Genomic DNA, 16,670 nt, shown 5'->3' on the forward strand with positions numbered 1-16,670 from the left:
CAGCGTCTTTCTTGCCTAAACACAGCAGAGCGTGATGAATCCTCGTGGGCTTTACAGAGCTGTCATGTTTCCTTAACAGCTTCATTGCAGTTTTCTTCCCATAGCTACAAGGTATAAATGGGTCACAGAATCCTCATGTGTGCAGAGCTGTACATCTCAGTAGCTTCGGAAACACAAGGAGCTGATGAGAAATAATCATTTTAAGCAGAAACAAGCAGCACATGACGCCTTCTCAGCTGCTCTAACCTGTGCAGTAAAATCAACATGATGCTCCAAACTTCTCCAATTAGCAAAAAAGTAGCCGAAATATCCTTTCTGTTATTGATTTCTGCTTCTGTTTTGCCTTTCATGCCTTTTTTTTTTTCCATCTTCCAGTACAAACAAGTGGAGCAGTACATGTCATTCCACAAGCTACCGGCCGACTTCCGACAGAAAATCCATGACTACTACGAGCACAGATACCAGGGCAAGATGTTTGATGAGGAGAGCATCCTGGAGGAGCTTAATGAGCCTCTACGTGAGGTATGAAAACATCCGAACCTTCACTGTAATGTGCTCATTCACCCATAAATACACAGACCTCTCAACTATCCACTGAGTAGGTAGCCTGGAACAAATGCTTTATAATGCTCAGTTATGGTCTCTGAAAACCATAACAGTAGAAAGAAGTCATTTACAGCCTTCTCTGTATCAGTTTGCTCATTAACTGGTCTTGTTTTCTTACTCGCTTGGTGGTTATTCAATGAGTCGGTGTTTTTTTCTACTGAAAAATAATGTTACAAGAAAGAAATATGATTTTAATGTGGATTTAATACTCCCACACTTGAAAAAATGTTTCCCCTGCTGCTAGTGGATACTGTTTACTGCATTTTACAGTAAACAAAGTCCTCTGGCTTCGAGGACGGCTCCAAGTGCACTTCAGGTAACGGAAAATGAGAGAAAAATAGAAGGGGAAGCTAAAATGAGCTGTGTCAAGGTCCCTCAAGGTAATGAATAAGAACATAGCTACAAAAAGGCTTGAGTCTGCACCGTGTTATTAATGGAAACTGTGTTTTTATTACTGTATTTCAGTTTTACTTTGAAAAAAAGAACTAATATTCGCCACATTTCTCATGCACAGCCATTATGAAATCAGTGGTTGTATCATTAGCTGCAGATCCCAATGCAAAAAAAAAAAAAACAACCCTAACCCAAAGGCTTTCTGCTGTCACCATTTAGGAAATCGTCAACTTCAACTGCCGCAAGCTGGTGGCCTCCATGCCGTTGTTTGCCAACGCCGATCCCAACTTTGTGACGGCCATGCTGACCAAACTGAGGTTTGAAGTCTTCCAGCCCGGAGACTACATCATCAGAGAGGGCACCATCGGCAAGAAGATGTACTTCATCCAGCACGGGGTGGTGACCGTCCTGACCAAAGGAAGCATGGGCATGAAGCTGATGGACGGCTCCTACTTCGGAGGTACCTCACTGTCTTCGTTACAGTAACATCCCCCAGATGTGTGTTTACTACTTAGATGAGAATCACAGCAACAAGCAGATGTAAAACAAAAATGAAAAATGAAAACAACACCCTGACATTTTACTTGTGCAGCCCTGCCTTCCAGCCACTTCTGTCCCACTTTCCACCGGCTGTTGTTTCTCTGTGGCTGTTTAGGAGCATGTGGTGCCTCTGCTGCTGCCCATAAAACCCGCACAGGCATAACACACACATACTTTCTTTTTTCATTACTGTTATCATGTAAGTCCTATGGTTTTGACTGTTTGGGCTCCGTTTCTAACATCCGGTGCCCTCTGCAGCCGGCCAGAGTTCACTGGCAGCGATGTTCATGTTGCAGTTGCCCAGAGAAAAGTGTCACACAAATCCATGGCATGCACATGCAAACACACACACACATACATACACACACAGCCAATTAATAACAGCTAATTAGCATGGCAGAACGGTGACGACGGGGCCATTTGCAATGTCAAACATACACTGTTGAAAGCCGAGTCTGTCGCTAGGTAGGAAGCCACAGGTCTTCCTATCTGAACAAAACAAGCAGCGGGTTGGAGGGACAACAAGATTTAACCACTGCAGGAGTGTGTGAGTGGTAAAGTCTCTGAATTACTAAGCAGATGTTAACATCACTGTGAAACTTACATGCAATTTCTTCTGCTTTCAGATTTTGGTTAGAGACCGTTGCACTTGGAAAGCAATGGTTGTATCTTCTAGCATTCATTTCTATTTCTTTAGCCTTATCATACCATGTCTTTGTAGCTCAGTTTCTTGAAATTGCAAGCTAGCAGAACAAACCACTACTTGTCCAGCCACTGCCATCACATCCCTATCTGTTTACATATATCATACAATAACTATGTGACTGTGTAAAAGTGGATGCCTTAAAAATACTGCAACATTCTGTACAACTGCATATTCACTTTATTTATACCATAACGATATACTGAATGTTGTGAGGCTAGACTTCCAAAACTTTCATAATATGTTTGAATATGTAAACAGTGGATTCTACATTTCCAGTAGCACAGCTCAGAACATCTTTCATTTGATCCTATAGACCTAGCAGGTGCCTGCATCTTTCAAATTCTAATACTTATGTCTTCCAAGGCTAGCCTGAGTTGCAAAAAGAAGTCCGATTGGATAGCAACTTGGTCTGAAAAGTGAATGCAGAAGTGCCTTAAAACTGCATTCTGTCTAACATCCAGCAGGGGGCGACTTCTCTAGTTGCAAAAAGAAGCCTGGTAGTATAGAGATTTATGAGGAAATGAGTCAATTTCTCTCTTGATCTGTTACCTCGGTTAACATTTTCCGAATGAGTTTATGGTCTCATTCACTAGTTTTAACACTTTCTGAATACCACTTGATGTTCATTTTGTAAATTAAGGTCCCATTTAGAGGAAAATGGATGATAAAACATGCGATTGACAGGTTGCGATTACATCTAGTTTCAAAAGAGCAAGATGCAACAATGGCAAAATTCAAAAAACAAGATTTCAAAATGGTTGATGTCACGGTGGCTGCACCCATGTTTATTATACAGTTGGATTTCTCATCAAGGAAGCAAATAGGCTTATAAATCACTTTTACCATTTAAAAACCCTCAGTTACAGTCCATCCCTGTGCAGCGCCTACCAACCAAAGATTCCCCTGAAGACGTCATCTCAATTAATTTGTCAGACTTGAATAAAGAAGACTTTATACGACAACCGTTTTGACAGTCTGAATCATGCCTCCAATGATGAGCAAACTCCTCCCCAAGGAGAAGAGATAAAAATATGTTTAAATGGAGACTAGAAAATGAGGAATTTCAGGTAGTAAAACTTAGCTTAAATCGTCTACTAATAGGAATGGGGAAATGGTGCAACCAATTCGAAGGATAAAGGTTAAAACTGTCATGATTCCAAATAGTGCTAGGGAATATTCAAATCCCAGCGAAAATCCACTTCACAGCTTCCCAGTGTTTTTCTTCACATTTCAGAGACAGTGGTATGATCCGTCAGCTACAAATGGTTACCCAGCGGTTTGAACAACCTTTTAATTCAGCCCTGGTGGTTTCATTACTGCTATTATCCTCCACCAGCACTTCCCACAGCATGCTAATGATGCTAGCAATATGCAAATGGCTGTGTTATGTATAACCAGGAGGATCCCAAGTGAGAATCTATGAAAGAAGCATGTTGGGGGCAGTTTGAGGAGAGTTGTGACACAACTTTCATAAAAGTTGGAGCTCCTACACTGTTTCTGTAACATGACTGGGCACAACTTATATAACAAAGAAAACCCATCTGCAGACTGTTGTTTTTTTCCATAAACATTCATCAATAGACAGCATAATAACTGAAGGGCTTTATACAGTTAATTCTACAGCTTTTATTTCCATTATACCAGCTGACCACGAACAACATAACAGTAAACATTGCATCATCTGTCTGTATAGGATATTAGTCCTTAATCTACCGGGAAAATATAAATCCTTTATCAGACAGAAAACATGATCACATTTCACTTCAGTAACCTCTAAACAAAGCTACTGTGTTCTGACTCACAGTGAATGTATCTGAATGTATTTTATGTATAGTTTACTTCTGCTGTTTAAAGACAATGTGTGTGTGTTTACATACAAGTGAAGACAGTTGTGACCTATGTCTCACCACTATGAATATTTTTGCAATTTTCCAACATAAAGGAATAGTTTTACATCTTAGGTTGTCTTTTTCTTATTTCCAAGAGTGAGACAAGTAGAATTATATCTCACTCATATCTTTATTCTAAGGGTACAACCAGTTGCCAGGTAGCTTAGCTTGGCATACATATAGTTGACAAGGTAAAAAAGCAGCAAGCCTGACTCTGTCCAGTCGAAGCAAAATCTGTATGAAAAGAAAGTGTAATAGAAAGAAAGAGTCCAGTTTATACACTTTGGTATTCACGACCTTCAGAGCTAGTGGTAGGCTTTGTTTAGCACTACGTGAAGCCAGGCCAAAGGTAAGCTAACTGATCACTGGCAGTAGCTTCATATTCAATGGGCATGGCATTGACTGTATATAAAAGATGAATGTAGTGGGAGTGGGACTGAAAAGTTAAGTCAATGCAGAAGTGCCAACAGCCAGCAGAGGGTGACTCTTCTGGTTGCCAAAAGAGCCAGATTATATAGAAGTCTATGAGAAAATTAGTCTATTTCTCAATTAATCTGTTACTTCATTACACATTTTACAAATGGGTTTATGGCCTCAATTGTTAGTTTCAAGCGTTTTTGAATATAGCATTATGTTATTTTGGCAATTATGGTCCCATTTAGAGTGAAATGGGGGATAAAGCACAGTGTTGTTTTAGGGCGATGCTACCTTAAGACTATGTTGCTACCATACCACCATGCATAATGTCCTTTGGTTCTCCAGTCCAATCCACCACTCTCATAATATGACTGATTCAACAGACCAAGTTGGTGATGTCAAACTATAAATTTGAGGCTTCAGAGTGATTGTCCACAAACCAATGAGTGATGTCACAGCAACTAGGTCCATGTTTCACGTAAAGTCTATGGTGGCAAAAGGAAGTCACACTGTATAGCCTCGAGGTCTGAAAGGGAGAGCCAATGGGAAAGTGCCTTAAACTCGTACTCTTTCTAACAGCCAGCAGGGGGCGATTGTTCTGGCTGCAAAAATAGTCTAGTTGTGAAGTAGTTTATGAGAAAATCAACCAACTTTTACCTCAGTGAACATTTTCCAAATTAGTTTATGGTCTCAATTACTAATTTCAAGGCTTTTTGAATACAACATGATGTAATCATGTAAATTGTGGTCCTATTCAGAGTAAAATAGATGAGAAAACAGAGGTGACATTGACAGGTCGCTGCCATATCATCGTTAGAGTTCTCGGTTATATCCACTTCATTATGTCTGATTTTAAAAAAATGCAGCCAGATGGTCAGATTCCGAACTCAAAATTTCAAAATGATAATCCACAAACCAATTAGTGATGTCATGGTGGCCACATCCATCTTTTATGCACAGCCAGGCTTTTCATCAAGGAAGCAAATGTGCTTGTTTTCCAAGCTACTGAACCACACTTCACTTCAAAACAGATAGTTACAGTCCATCCCGTGCAGTGCCTGTTCCCAACGGAATTTCCTTGCATTTCGTGACTTTCCACTCTTTCCCACAGAGTCAGGAGGTCGACCTTTCAGGCGAAGGAAAAGGAGGGCATATGGTTGTCAAGACAACAGTTCACCCCAGCCCATAAAGAGGAAAAGCTAGAGAGAAGAAGATAGTAAGGGAAGGGAAGGGGAACAACTGAATGTAACGAAGCTTAGCTGCACATCTCTAAATATAGTGTGAGCTTCCTCACACAGCTGTCAGTGCTGTTCCAGTGATGGAAGAAATACTCTGTCACGACCTCTGCATGCATAAAACACTTTGATTTTGATCACAGATTTGCTAAAGGCCAAAAATTTTTCCAGCTCAGAGAAAATTAACATCAAAGTTTTGTGGCAGTTTTATAACTGGTGATCGATGTCAGACTGCTCAATAAGTCACTCATTCGTAGCGTCTCTGTTCTTTTCTTTGTCTGACACCTGGAAATTTGTCAGTCTGCCATTTTTCTCAATCTTGTCTGGTTTTCTTTCACCCCACCAGAGATCTGTCTACTGACCCGTGGCAGACGGACGGCCAGCGTGCGAGCAGACACCTACTGTCGCCTGTACTCTCTCTCGGTGGACAATTTCAACGAGGTCCTGGAGGAGTATCCCATGATGAGGAGGGCCTTTGAGACGGTTGCCATCGACAGATTGGACAGGATAGGTAAGACCGTAACATTGTTCAACAAAGAGGAGGACTTGTAGACTCCAGCTGGTGCTTTTATTTGACATCAACATAAAATTGCACTAGAAAAAGTTGTGTGCAAAGGAGGGAAAACAGCTACACTTTTTTGGAATTGTAGGATTGAGAGCTTTAGTTTCATTTGGTGTAGATCAAGGCTGATTTTTGGAAGAGTAAAATGTAAGAAATAGTTACCCCATATACTGTCATAGATCCCCTCAGTCCAATCCATCTGTCCAATTTATACTAAAACTGTAATAGTGCTGACCTATACTAACATAAAACAAACCTTTAAAATCAAAGCAACACACTGAAACTGGTAATGATTTCATATTTCCATCCAGATTTAATTTCTGAAATGTGTCTCGGAGATTTAGTTCTGGATAATTAGCATTACGCCTCACTGATAAAAGCCACAGGTATGGTGTCTCATAAGCATATGAGTCACTCATGAGATGAAATGGAGCATAAAGAAAATGTATTCATTCATTAGTGTCATGTTTCTGTCAAAACACTGCTCTGCCTGACAGCTGTGATATACTGTATGGATGATTCTAACAAGGCCTGGGTGGTGTCGGGTGGAGGAAGGGAACCCAGGGTGAAAATGTATTAATGGTGCTGCAGTTTAATGCTTCACATATTTGCTATTTTGGAAAACAGATATCTGAGAACCTTGAGATGTTTAATTTTGATTTGTGATATGATGGCTCAGCAGTGAGTGAACAGTTTCAGTTTGAATGCACAAACATGTTAACACAAACAGGCACACTGACTGTAGATCCACCTTCCTCTTCTCAACATTGCCCCCCAAGGTCAGCAGTGCGGCTGATGTCACATCCCCCCATCACATGATTGCACTTCACATTTTCAAAAAAAGAGCCCTGCATGTGCCACCTGCCAGCTGTTGCCATAGCAGCCAGATTCCACACATGAGCAGCTCACATATTTGGATGGAGGCTGACATGGCTGCATGAAGACTTGAACACCAAACAAATGTTCCCACTGGGCTCCATGTGTGACTTGATGCATGTTATTCGTTAAAAATGTGCTCTTTTGTTTGGCTTTTTTAAAAGTCATTGTCAGGAAAAACATCTGGATCAAACACATCGTGGGCTATCAGAAGCCATTTTAGATCTATAAAATCCCAACTCAAACCCACAACATTTGTTTCTTTTAACTGCTATGAGAAATAGTTGGATAAATCTCCTTAACCCTCTAAACTCCAGAACCCACCAGCAGGTTTTGAAGGGATGTTGTTATGTAAAATCACCAAAATTACACCATTTATCAGAGCCGGAGACTGCAAAAAACAGGAAGAATTGTTGAATTTTCAGCCATCTTAAAACTACTTATCTGTTCTGTTGGAAAGTGTAACTAAAACTAAGGTTGTAATTTTGGTAAATGTGTTATATAAAAAGATGCTATAAATAAAGTGGTGCTCCACCTCTAACTAGATACTCAAAAAAAAAAAACTAAAACCATCTGAGGTCCACAGTGAAACCATGAAGCTATTAATGACTCAGCTGCAACCAACCTGGAAAAAAATTATTTTGGCAGAACTGCAAGGAGTGCTGACATAGATCAGATAGGTGACAAGCATGGAAACAAAACAGAGTGACAGAAAATAAAAACATGCTTGAGCAATGTAATGAATGCGACCTCGGTCAAAAACAGTATACAGTGGAGCATGTTGTCAGCAAGTTGTTAAAAGATACATTCTGCACGGTGAAATATCTTCCAACAATAGTATAAAGAGTATAAATAGTAGAAAAAAAACAGCTCGTTTGTAGAGATTGCAAAAATGTAAATAGCAGAACATCTACAGTATGTATGTGCCACAATTTCTTTTTTCCAATATTGTAACACTACGAGGCACAATTTTTGTGAAATAAGTCATCAAAGAATCTCTCCTTTTTTCCTTTTAATTATTGTTTTACATATTGATTCCAGGTAAAATAATTTAAAAAAGAATAAAGAAATTCAGCTTTAATTTGCTGTTTTTTTAATGAATGACAACATTTTAACTTTGTCATACTGCATAAAAGATGGTTTTAGCTTTTTTTCAGCGAAAAAAATGTTTCCACAGTGACTAAAAATGTGACAGGAGGTTAAAAACAGCCAGAAAATGCAAGGAGTTCAAAGGGTTAAGATTCCTGCTTAAAAATTATACTTCAAGATTGACAAGTTTTATGATTTTTTTATGAGTATTTGCAACCAGAAATCTATTCATATATTTAATGGAACCACGGTTGCTATCAGACATCCACTCCTGTCTATAAAAAAACTCTTTGGCTTTGTTGCCAGGCAGATAGACTGTTCTACATTGTCTTTAAGTCTATATGTATCACATTGTGTTGGCTGTTGGGAACTATCGGTTGTAGTAGAACCTTGAGTATGTGAGTTATTATTCATTACAATGCCATGTACATAGTGTCACATAAAATCTGCTGAAGAAACTGCAGGGCCGTGATTGGATGGGGGATGGAGGTGTTACTCGGTAATGAATAGGCATTGTTGAGAAGGCAGTGATGCACAGAATGTGTTATATCTTTGGATGCCTGCATCAGTAAGTTCTGCAAAAGAGGCAGCTTCGGCCTACCATCTGCTTTCAGCTCACCCTCAAGTGCTCTTAGCAAGTTATTGTCGCCCTTTCTCGTCACTTGTAGCATCTGTTTGCCATCCGTGTTTCCTCAGGAAGGACATTTGGCTAGCAGAGGCCTATGCTGCCAGTTTATAGCATCCTCAGGAGGATGTACAACAAGAAAGATTGTATATTTGAGAAACTAAGAACACTCTCTGCGTTACTGCCAAGCTTTTCCAATATGCTGCACACCAAATGGGGATTCCTCTGCCTCCTCCTTCCAAACTTTGAGAAAGGACCCTGAAACCAAGCTTAGGCTGCCAGACTGTGTGTTTTCAGTTCATCACAATCATCATCTGCCCCCTCCGAAGCTCCTCCTTCTGGCTAGTTAGCTGACTGTGTTGGGAAGGAACAAGTTCATGGCCAGGCTTTTTGACCTCTTGGTTATGTGAGTGTTTCTCAGGCTGTTGCACTGACTAATAACTTCACTTTCTAGTCAGCTTTCTGGACCGCCTTCTGCACCAGAGAACCGAGCCCACTGCCAGTGACAGTAGCACAGAAGAGCTACGGTACATCCACTGCTACAGTTACCACACTGAAAATTCTCTGCATGCCCATTTCCGCTGAGTCCCCCTTTGTCCCCAAGAAACAACAGATGTCGGATCATCTGGATGCAGCTAAAGCTAAGACTGAGCCAAAATCTTGCCGTTGGTGTCAACCTTTAAGTCCTGTAGCATTTGTTGCCCATCACATGATATCATTCATCAAGGAATCTTCATTACCTGAACCTCATTCTGTAGCAGTTCTGGGTAGATTGTGTATCTAATGCTCACCTACAACAGACTTTTTCCTTTTTTCTTGAATTTATTATGTGGTTAATAAAGGTAGCAGCTGAAATGTTGAGGTGTTGTCTGCCTCACTGTATCTTTAGTTAATTTTCTTCACAAATCAGAGCAAGTCATATTCTGGTTAGAAAGGTTTAGCTGAAACAAGAACTCGGTTTACCTGCTCCATCCCCCTTCCTGATCATTACACCAGAGAGAAGAACTTGTAAATTCATCACTCAGGCTAACAATCTAACAATAGTGAGTTTGAACTTGTGTGATCCCATTATGTTTTTCTCTGTGATCCTGGATGGGTCCTCTGCTCAAATGCACTTCTACTTTCAGAGAGATACCCAGCATTAACCAGCTTTTTCAGGACTAAGTGCAATTCTACAGTTCACTGGCCAGCTTCCTAAATCCAGGTGCCTTCTACAAGTCTTATCTCAAATCTGTAATGGCAGAAGGAAACTGGGACTTGCTCTTTTAGTCTGAAGTGCTTTGAAGAGGCTTCATCAGTTTTACGTACGGGTGAGAAGGAGTACATTTCTGTGAGATATTCACGGCCTGAGATCACACTCGAGAGACTTGTTGAGGTCACATGTGAGATTCGTAAAGTGACATGACCTTCATATGAGTCATGAGAGACGACGGAACTGAGGTATGATATAGTGCGAAGGCATGTCAGGAAGGCGAAGAGTCTTGTAGTTAATTTTGGCTTCACTCCTGTCAAGGGTTTCGTGTAGCTCCTTGATAGAGTGTATATACCACAGCTCTCCTCTTATATTTGGGTGTGTCCTCTCTGCCTTGCTTATTTTTCTGGAGACATTGCAGTTGGGAATTCTGCTGTACCACCAAATACAAAAAGTGGGCGCTAAAGTTAAGTCAACAGATTCAGTGCTTGCTCAAGCATTTGTTGTTTCTTTTTTTGCCACTACACTCATGTCTGAGATGGTGATGTCTCTGTTTGCCCTCAAGTCAGCTGCACATCTGCTTGTAAAGTTGGGACCACTGCATCCAGCTGTGCTTTGAACTGCTGCTGGATGCAGTGCACTGCAGGCAACTCTGATGCCATCTCCATGCTTCTAATAAGCCAAAGCTAACCTAGTCCTTTGGATCTAAAGAGGGCATGCAGCTGGCCAACATCTCATTAAACACAAGTGAGCCACAGATGCGAGTCTTAGATGCATAGTAGGTGGAACATGGAGTTCTATCTCCAGCACTTGTCTCTTGTTTATGGTTTGTTGAGCTTGTGGCTCCTTCATATGGCATACCATTAAATCAGTAGGGAATGCCTCAGTTGTTCTTGGTGCTGCAAACTGATGGGACTTAAGCTAGTTGGGAGTAGTAATTCCTCTTCGATGGCTACATATATACACAGTTGGAATTGCATCAAGGTAATAATTATCTTTTTCTGGCGGGCTAATGCATGCAGAGAACCAGAGTAAACAAACATTCTAACAATGGACATGCTCTGTCCCATATCTTCTGCACTGAAGTGAGTTTGCAAAAACACTGTCTGCCCATGTTCATCACAGGGAATGAGTGTCTGAGTTGTTATCCTTTTTTTTCTGTATGTGTTTTTCAGTGATGGATTTTATGTGTACAGAAAAATATAGTTGACCAAAAACTGCAGATCCAGCAAGGCTGGACCTTTTATTTTACCTCTGGTAGAATAAAATGTAAAGGTGATTGATTATTTTTGTTAAGCAAAAGAAAAAGACTAAAAATAAGGTTGGAAGAAATGCAAGGTAGCAAAACTTCAGTTGCACAACTAAAACTGTTGCAATTTCCCATCTTTGTGTCATTACAGGCAAGAAGAATTCAATCCTGATGCACAAAGTTCAGCATGATCTCAACTCAGGTGTTTTCAACAATCGTGAGAACGAGATGATCCAGGAAATAGTTAAATACGATCGGGAGATGGTACAACAGGTGGATGTTCCACGACCTCGGGCCATGTCCATGACGCCTCCTCTGCCTGGTGGGATCTATACTCCTTCAGGTTCCTCCACCCAGCCCCAGAATTCAGCAATTGCCACTCTGCAGCAGGCCGTAGCCATGAACTTTTGTCCCCCCGTGCAAGGGAACTCGGTGGGAACAGGGACCCTGCAGTCTCCCAGGATGGTGAGGAGATTCCAGGTGATACAAGGCGTTTCCAGCCCTGTATCAGCCTCTCCACTGCAGTCTCAACTTCTTGCTTCTGGTGCCTTTGCTCCGGTTCTGTCCAGCCCTCCTGTCCAGAGCCCACTGGTGGTTGGAGGACGATCATTCCAGTATGGAGCCAGTCCTACCTCAGGCTCCCAGCTTTCTCTAGCCCAGCAGCACATAACCAGCCCTGCACACCGGCCCAGCACACATAAGAGTACCCATTCCTTGCAAATGGGCAGCCTGAGCCAAGATGCCAGGGCGCTGTCAGCCTCTCAGCCCTCACTGCCTCATGAGGGGGTACAACCAGGTGCCCCTAGTCCTCCCCAATCAACACGAGTCTCCTCCACTTCCATTGGACCCCCTCAGACCCCAACAGGTCTTACAGGCGTCCGGAGCGCTATACCACATAGGGTAGTACTCCCCCACCAAATGTCCGTCGGAGCATTTCCTGTAGCATCCCTGCCTGGTTCTGTGCCTGGTTTCACTCCTGGCACAGGACTGGCAGTAGGAGGTCTGGGAACAGGTCTAGGGGACTCGGGACTACCCAAGAAGGACTCAATATCGAGCCTTCCTGAGACAGACCACATCAAAGTCAGATCCAGGCTATCCTCAAACTTGTGATCTTAATTAAATTGTGCTGGAAACGTGACTCAGTGGGGGAGCTCGACTGCAGGAACTAGGGGAAATTCGTGTTCTCTTCCCTACAGTTCCTCCTCCGTCTACTCTAGTTTGACTATCCGAATGTATGAATGTTGAGTGAGCAGCAACAGGGAAGAGAGGAGACTGTTCTAACATAATAAAGTCTGTATGGAGATGTTTGAAAACTGCAGCATTGAGATGTTTGTACTCACACAGTAGTTGCACAGATTGGTAGTGGTGAAGTAGCATCTTTATTTCACAACATAGTCGACAACAATATGGGCATAATTGCTTCACTATCCTCTCATTCACCTCATTTAATGCAAACTTGGGGTTAGATGGGGTTAAAAGAAATTCAGGGACCTGCTTCAGATATCAGAAGTTGGCACTTTAGTGAGGTTTAACTACTGTATCTATCGCACGTTGTTGGTAGGCTGGCTGAAAAAGATGATCTTCTCACACAGGCATAAGAGTAAATGTAGTTTTGTTAAAAAAAAAAAAAAATCATACAGACTGGAGTGCTTTTTGTGTTTTTCAAGGATTCCCATGAAAAACTCTAAAGACCAAATTTCTAAGCACAAAACTGGACAATATTAAGTGTGATATAAAAATACAAGGTAAAAGCACTCCCCTTTGAATACCCTTATGTTCACAAATATTTTAAGCCATGTTTTCCCCACTCTATTGTTACAAATGGATGAATGAGTATATTTATGAATCAAAATGACATTTTCAGAATTCAGTCGGCCTCTTTTGTAAGTCTTCCCTGCCTCTGATAGTCAGACAAATATGAGTCCGGGGGCATTTCAGATCAAAGACAATGAATATATCCTTCATACTGAAATTACAGCTGTGGGACAAATTGTCTTGTTCCAGCCAAGCCATCGATTTCTATGGGAAATGTCTGCATGTTTGTTTCATTTAAAGCTGCATTAATCAATACACATAATATTAACAGTGAATCAAATGACTAAGTGCAGTGAACCAAAAGAGAAAGATCACTCAACTCTGGATCTCATTGTAGCTTTCTAGCCTCTTTTAGCTCATTGTTTTGGTTTAAGATCCACAAACCTCCTCATCTCTTTCACCACTTTGAGCAAGAAGCTGCTTTATAATGAAAGAAAGAATGAAAGACATATTTAGCAGCTAGTTCATGACGAAAATCAAACATTTTCTTCATACGCTGGTGGAGACCAAAGTGGAGCTATGTGGGGAGCCCAGAAAAATAATCTTTACAGACATAATAAGGAAAAAGATGGCACTCCAGAAGTTAGCAATTGATTAATGCAGATTTAAGACTAATGAATGAACATGGCTTAGTGAGAATATTCCCAATTAAAATAAGCAACACCCTGTCTTACAGCTGATTTAGAATGGGTTTTGATGGGTGTATGGACCATAGTCATGTGAGTAGTAATATGCCACACAATATTCTACTGTATCTTAGAAGAGAGACACTGCCAGTTAATTACAAGAAATTTTATACGAGTCAAAATGTAAATTCAGATCATCACAATGTAAATCCATGAATCCATTTCTTTTCTAACCCTGAATCTCACTCTCCTCCAGCAGCAGTTTGGCCGACGTGTCGCTATGCCAAAGTCAATTCACACAGATATTGAAACTGCTGCGAAGCTCAACCCTGCTGTTATAACGCTACAGTTTTGATCAACAGCCAAGGACAGTGCGGATATTTTTGCAGGATGTATATTGCAGTGTGCCTCTGTTATAAATGCCTCAATAAGAGTTCATCGGATGCCGCTGATTTGTGTCCAAAAGCATTAGGAAGGGAACCTTTTCTCCTGGACCTGACATTCTATTCACCTCATCTCACTAATGCCCGAGCCATTACTGGGTAATGAGAGTGGAAATTGGAATCCCTCGGGTCTGTTTGGGACTGTTATTATTCTCCTTCAATTGGATTTCATTATACAGTGCCAATAATGAGTTCCTCTTCTATGATCATTTTGCATTTTCATTTTGTTTAGTTTCGGCTCCTGCGTTGTTATCCACCTTGAGAGTTTCTGAATGGGACAAAGTTGAAGGTTTTTAAGTATTTTTACACAGTGTTTTTTTTTTAGGTCTGTTGTGTTTTTGTTCTATGCCCAAATTATGCCCTGTGGAACCTATTTGGATGCTCAAAAAATAATTAATAGAGGCTTGTTATGAGCGTGGTGTTTTACTGAAATTCACATCGTGTCCTGGAGGCACTGTCTTAGGACACAAAATGCATTAGGTGACAAAATTAGTTTGCAGATTTTTTTTTTTTTAATTTTTATTTAACTTAACTGGAGATCGCACAGAGAAACAGAAAACAGGATCTGCAGCAAAAGGTGGTCAGGATCAGTACCTAAACTCAAATCGCAGATATTCTCAAGCTTAATTGTTCAAAATCAACCCCACAATTTTCAACTTAAAAATGAAGAGAATCACACCAAAGTTTGTGGAGTGTTTTGTATGCAAATCTCACTAAATTTCAGGCAAATCAGTCAATAATACACTAAACTCATTCAGTCGTATTGTCTGAAAGTGATGTTTATCACACAAAGCAATAACTGTTTGAAAAAGAGCAAGTGGTCACCTTTATGCATATGATGTTCTGTTGTATCTTTGAGATGTTAATGGAGATGCAATATTTCAGCTTTCGGATTGATTTTCCAAACTTTACTGATATTTTGTTGTTGGAAGCAAATATTCAGATTTAAATCACACTCTTGACTAAAAACAACTTAGTTATTTCTATGTGTGTTTCATGTAAACCTGACTGCTTATTTATGTATCCTAGTTTACTATAAACTACTGTAGACCTACTAAAAAATGTTTGAAAAAGGAATCTCATCTTAGTCTCTGACAAACTGCATATTATCATCTGGTGTGAACCGATATTACTTGAACATTATAATTAAAGCAGAAGAAAAACTTTTGCTTTGCAGAAGACGTATCACTTCTTTTTCTACAGTCGCTCACAGAACCATCCAGAGTTTGTATATAATCCTGTGCCAGTTGCTGTGAGGTCTGCATGACTCTTCTTACTCTTATTTGTTTAGTTTTCTAATCTCACACCCGAGTAAATTAGCGAAACCTGCTCCTTTTACCGACGGCGCTTTCAGATTTATTCTCCCTTTGATACTGTTTACCGCTCACACCTAATTAGCATGTTGCCCAGAAACTGTGTAAGTGCATTTTTAGCTCCTTTTTGCAACTTTACAAACATGTTTAGTGTTATGTAAATGTTACAACAACTCAGCTGTTCAGCTCTTTCAATACACCCTCAAGGCTTTTGCTTAGGATAGCATCTGGGCTGCACACATGCATGCAAGCGCAGCAGCAACATCAACAGAAGCGTCTGTATTTGCAAAGTTGTGCTTTTCAAAAATTCTTTCTTTTTTTTTCGTTTTTCTTATCTTCAATACTACAGTTAGAACTGCAGTATTTACCATTACAGTTTTCATCAATGGGAGTAACGGATGGTGATTCAGAGTGTTTAAAACGTGCATCTACAAGGGCTGTTCATTTGAATCGAGCAAGGATGTGATTTTGTGTCTAACATTATTATTATCTTTTTAGCAAATAACAACTAGAAAACTACATAATGCACTTTTTTATACTAGTTGTTTCTGTATTTCATGGGATACACTACACTATTTATTTACTTTGTTGTTTGCATACTTCATTCTTGCTTTATCCTCAGAACCTTGTTAGTGTGAATAACGACATTCAGTAATACAGTGACTTGGTACAAAGCCAGACTAATCGATACCTTAAATACTGCAGACAAATGTAGGCTAGCTAATGTACACTGCGCTCTTCTCCTGCAGGAATCATGAACGCCCTTGAGGCAAGCAGACGATCTCAGGCGGTCACGGTCTGTGAAATCAGACATTAACGGTGCAGTATAGGCGTTTTTCATTTGGTTTTTTTCTGTGTCAGGGACCTGATTTTCTATTATTGAGCCACTCTACAGTTGTCACATCCCATAATATGTACTGTGCATACCTAGTGCCTAGCAAATATCGTAGTCTCCACATACATGTAGTATATTCTTTGTGTGTGTGGCTGTAAAAAGAAAATGCAAACCTCCTCACAATGCAAACATCACTGTCACTTATATCCCACTGCAATACATGTACAAAGGAAAACCAATAAATTGTATTTGAATACGG

General features: G+C 40.5%; 1 protein-coding gene across 1 annotated transcript in view; it reads left to right on the forward strand.

Moving 5' to 3' along the window:
• hcn2b (hyperpolarization activated cyclic nucleotide-gated potassium channel 2b) overlaps positions 1 to 16,670 on the forward strand; it is a 52,406-nt gene extending 35,736 nt beyond the window's left edge. Inside the window, exons 6-9 of the mRNA XM_023286241.3 lie at positions 376 to 522; positions 1,219 to 1,459; positions 6,133 to 6,297; positions 11,531 to 16,670. Of these exons, the coding sequence (XP_023142009.1) occupies positions 376 to 522; positions 1,219 to 1,459; positions 6,133 to 6,297; positions 11,531 to 12,489 (1,512 nt within the window). The 3' untranslated portion in view covers positions 12,490 to 16,670. The remainder of the gene's footprint in view (positions 1 to 375; positions 523 to 1,218; positions 1,460 to 6,132; positions 6,298 to 11,530) is intronic.

Source organism: Amphiprion ocellaris, chromosome 2 (genome assembly GCF_022539595.1).
Source record: "Amphiprion ocellaris isolate individual 3 ecotype Okinawa chromosome 2, ASM2253959v1, whole genome shotgun sequence".
In the NCBI taxonomy this organism is placed as follows: domain Eukaryota; kingdom Metazoa; phylum Chordata; class Actinopteri; family Pomacentridae; genus Amphiprion; species Amphiprion ocellaris.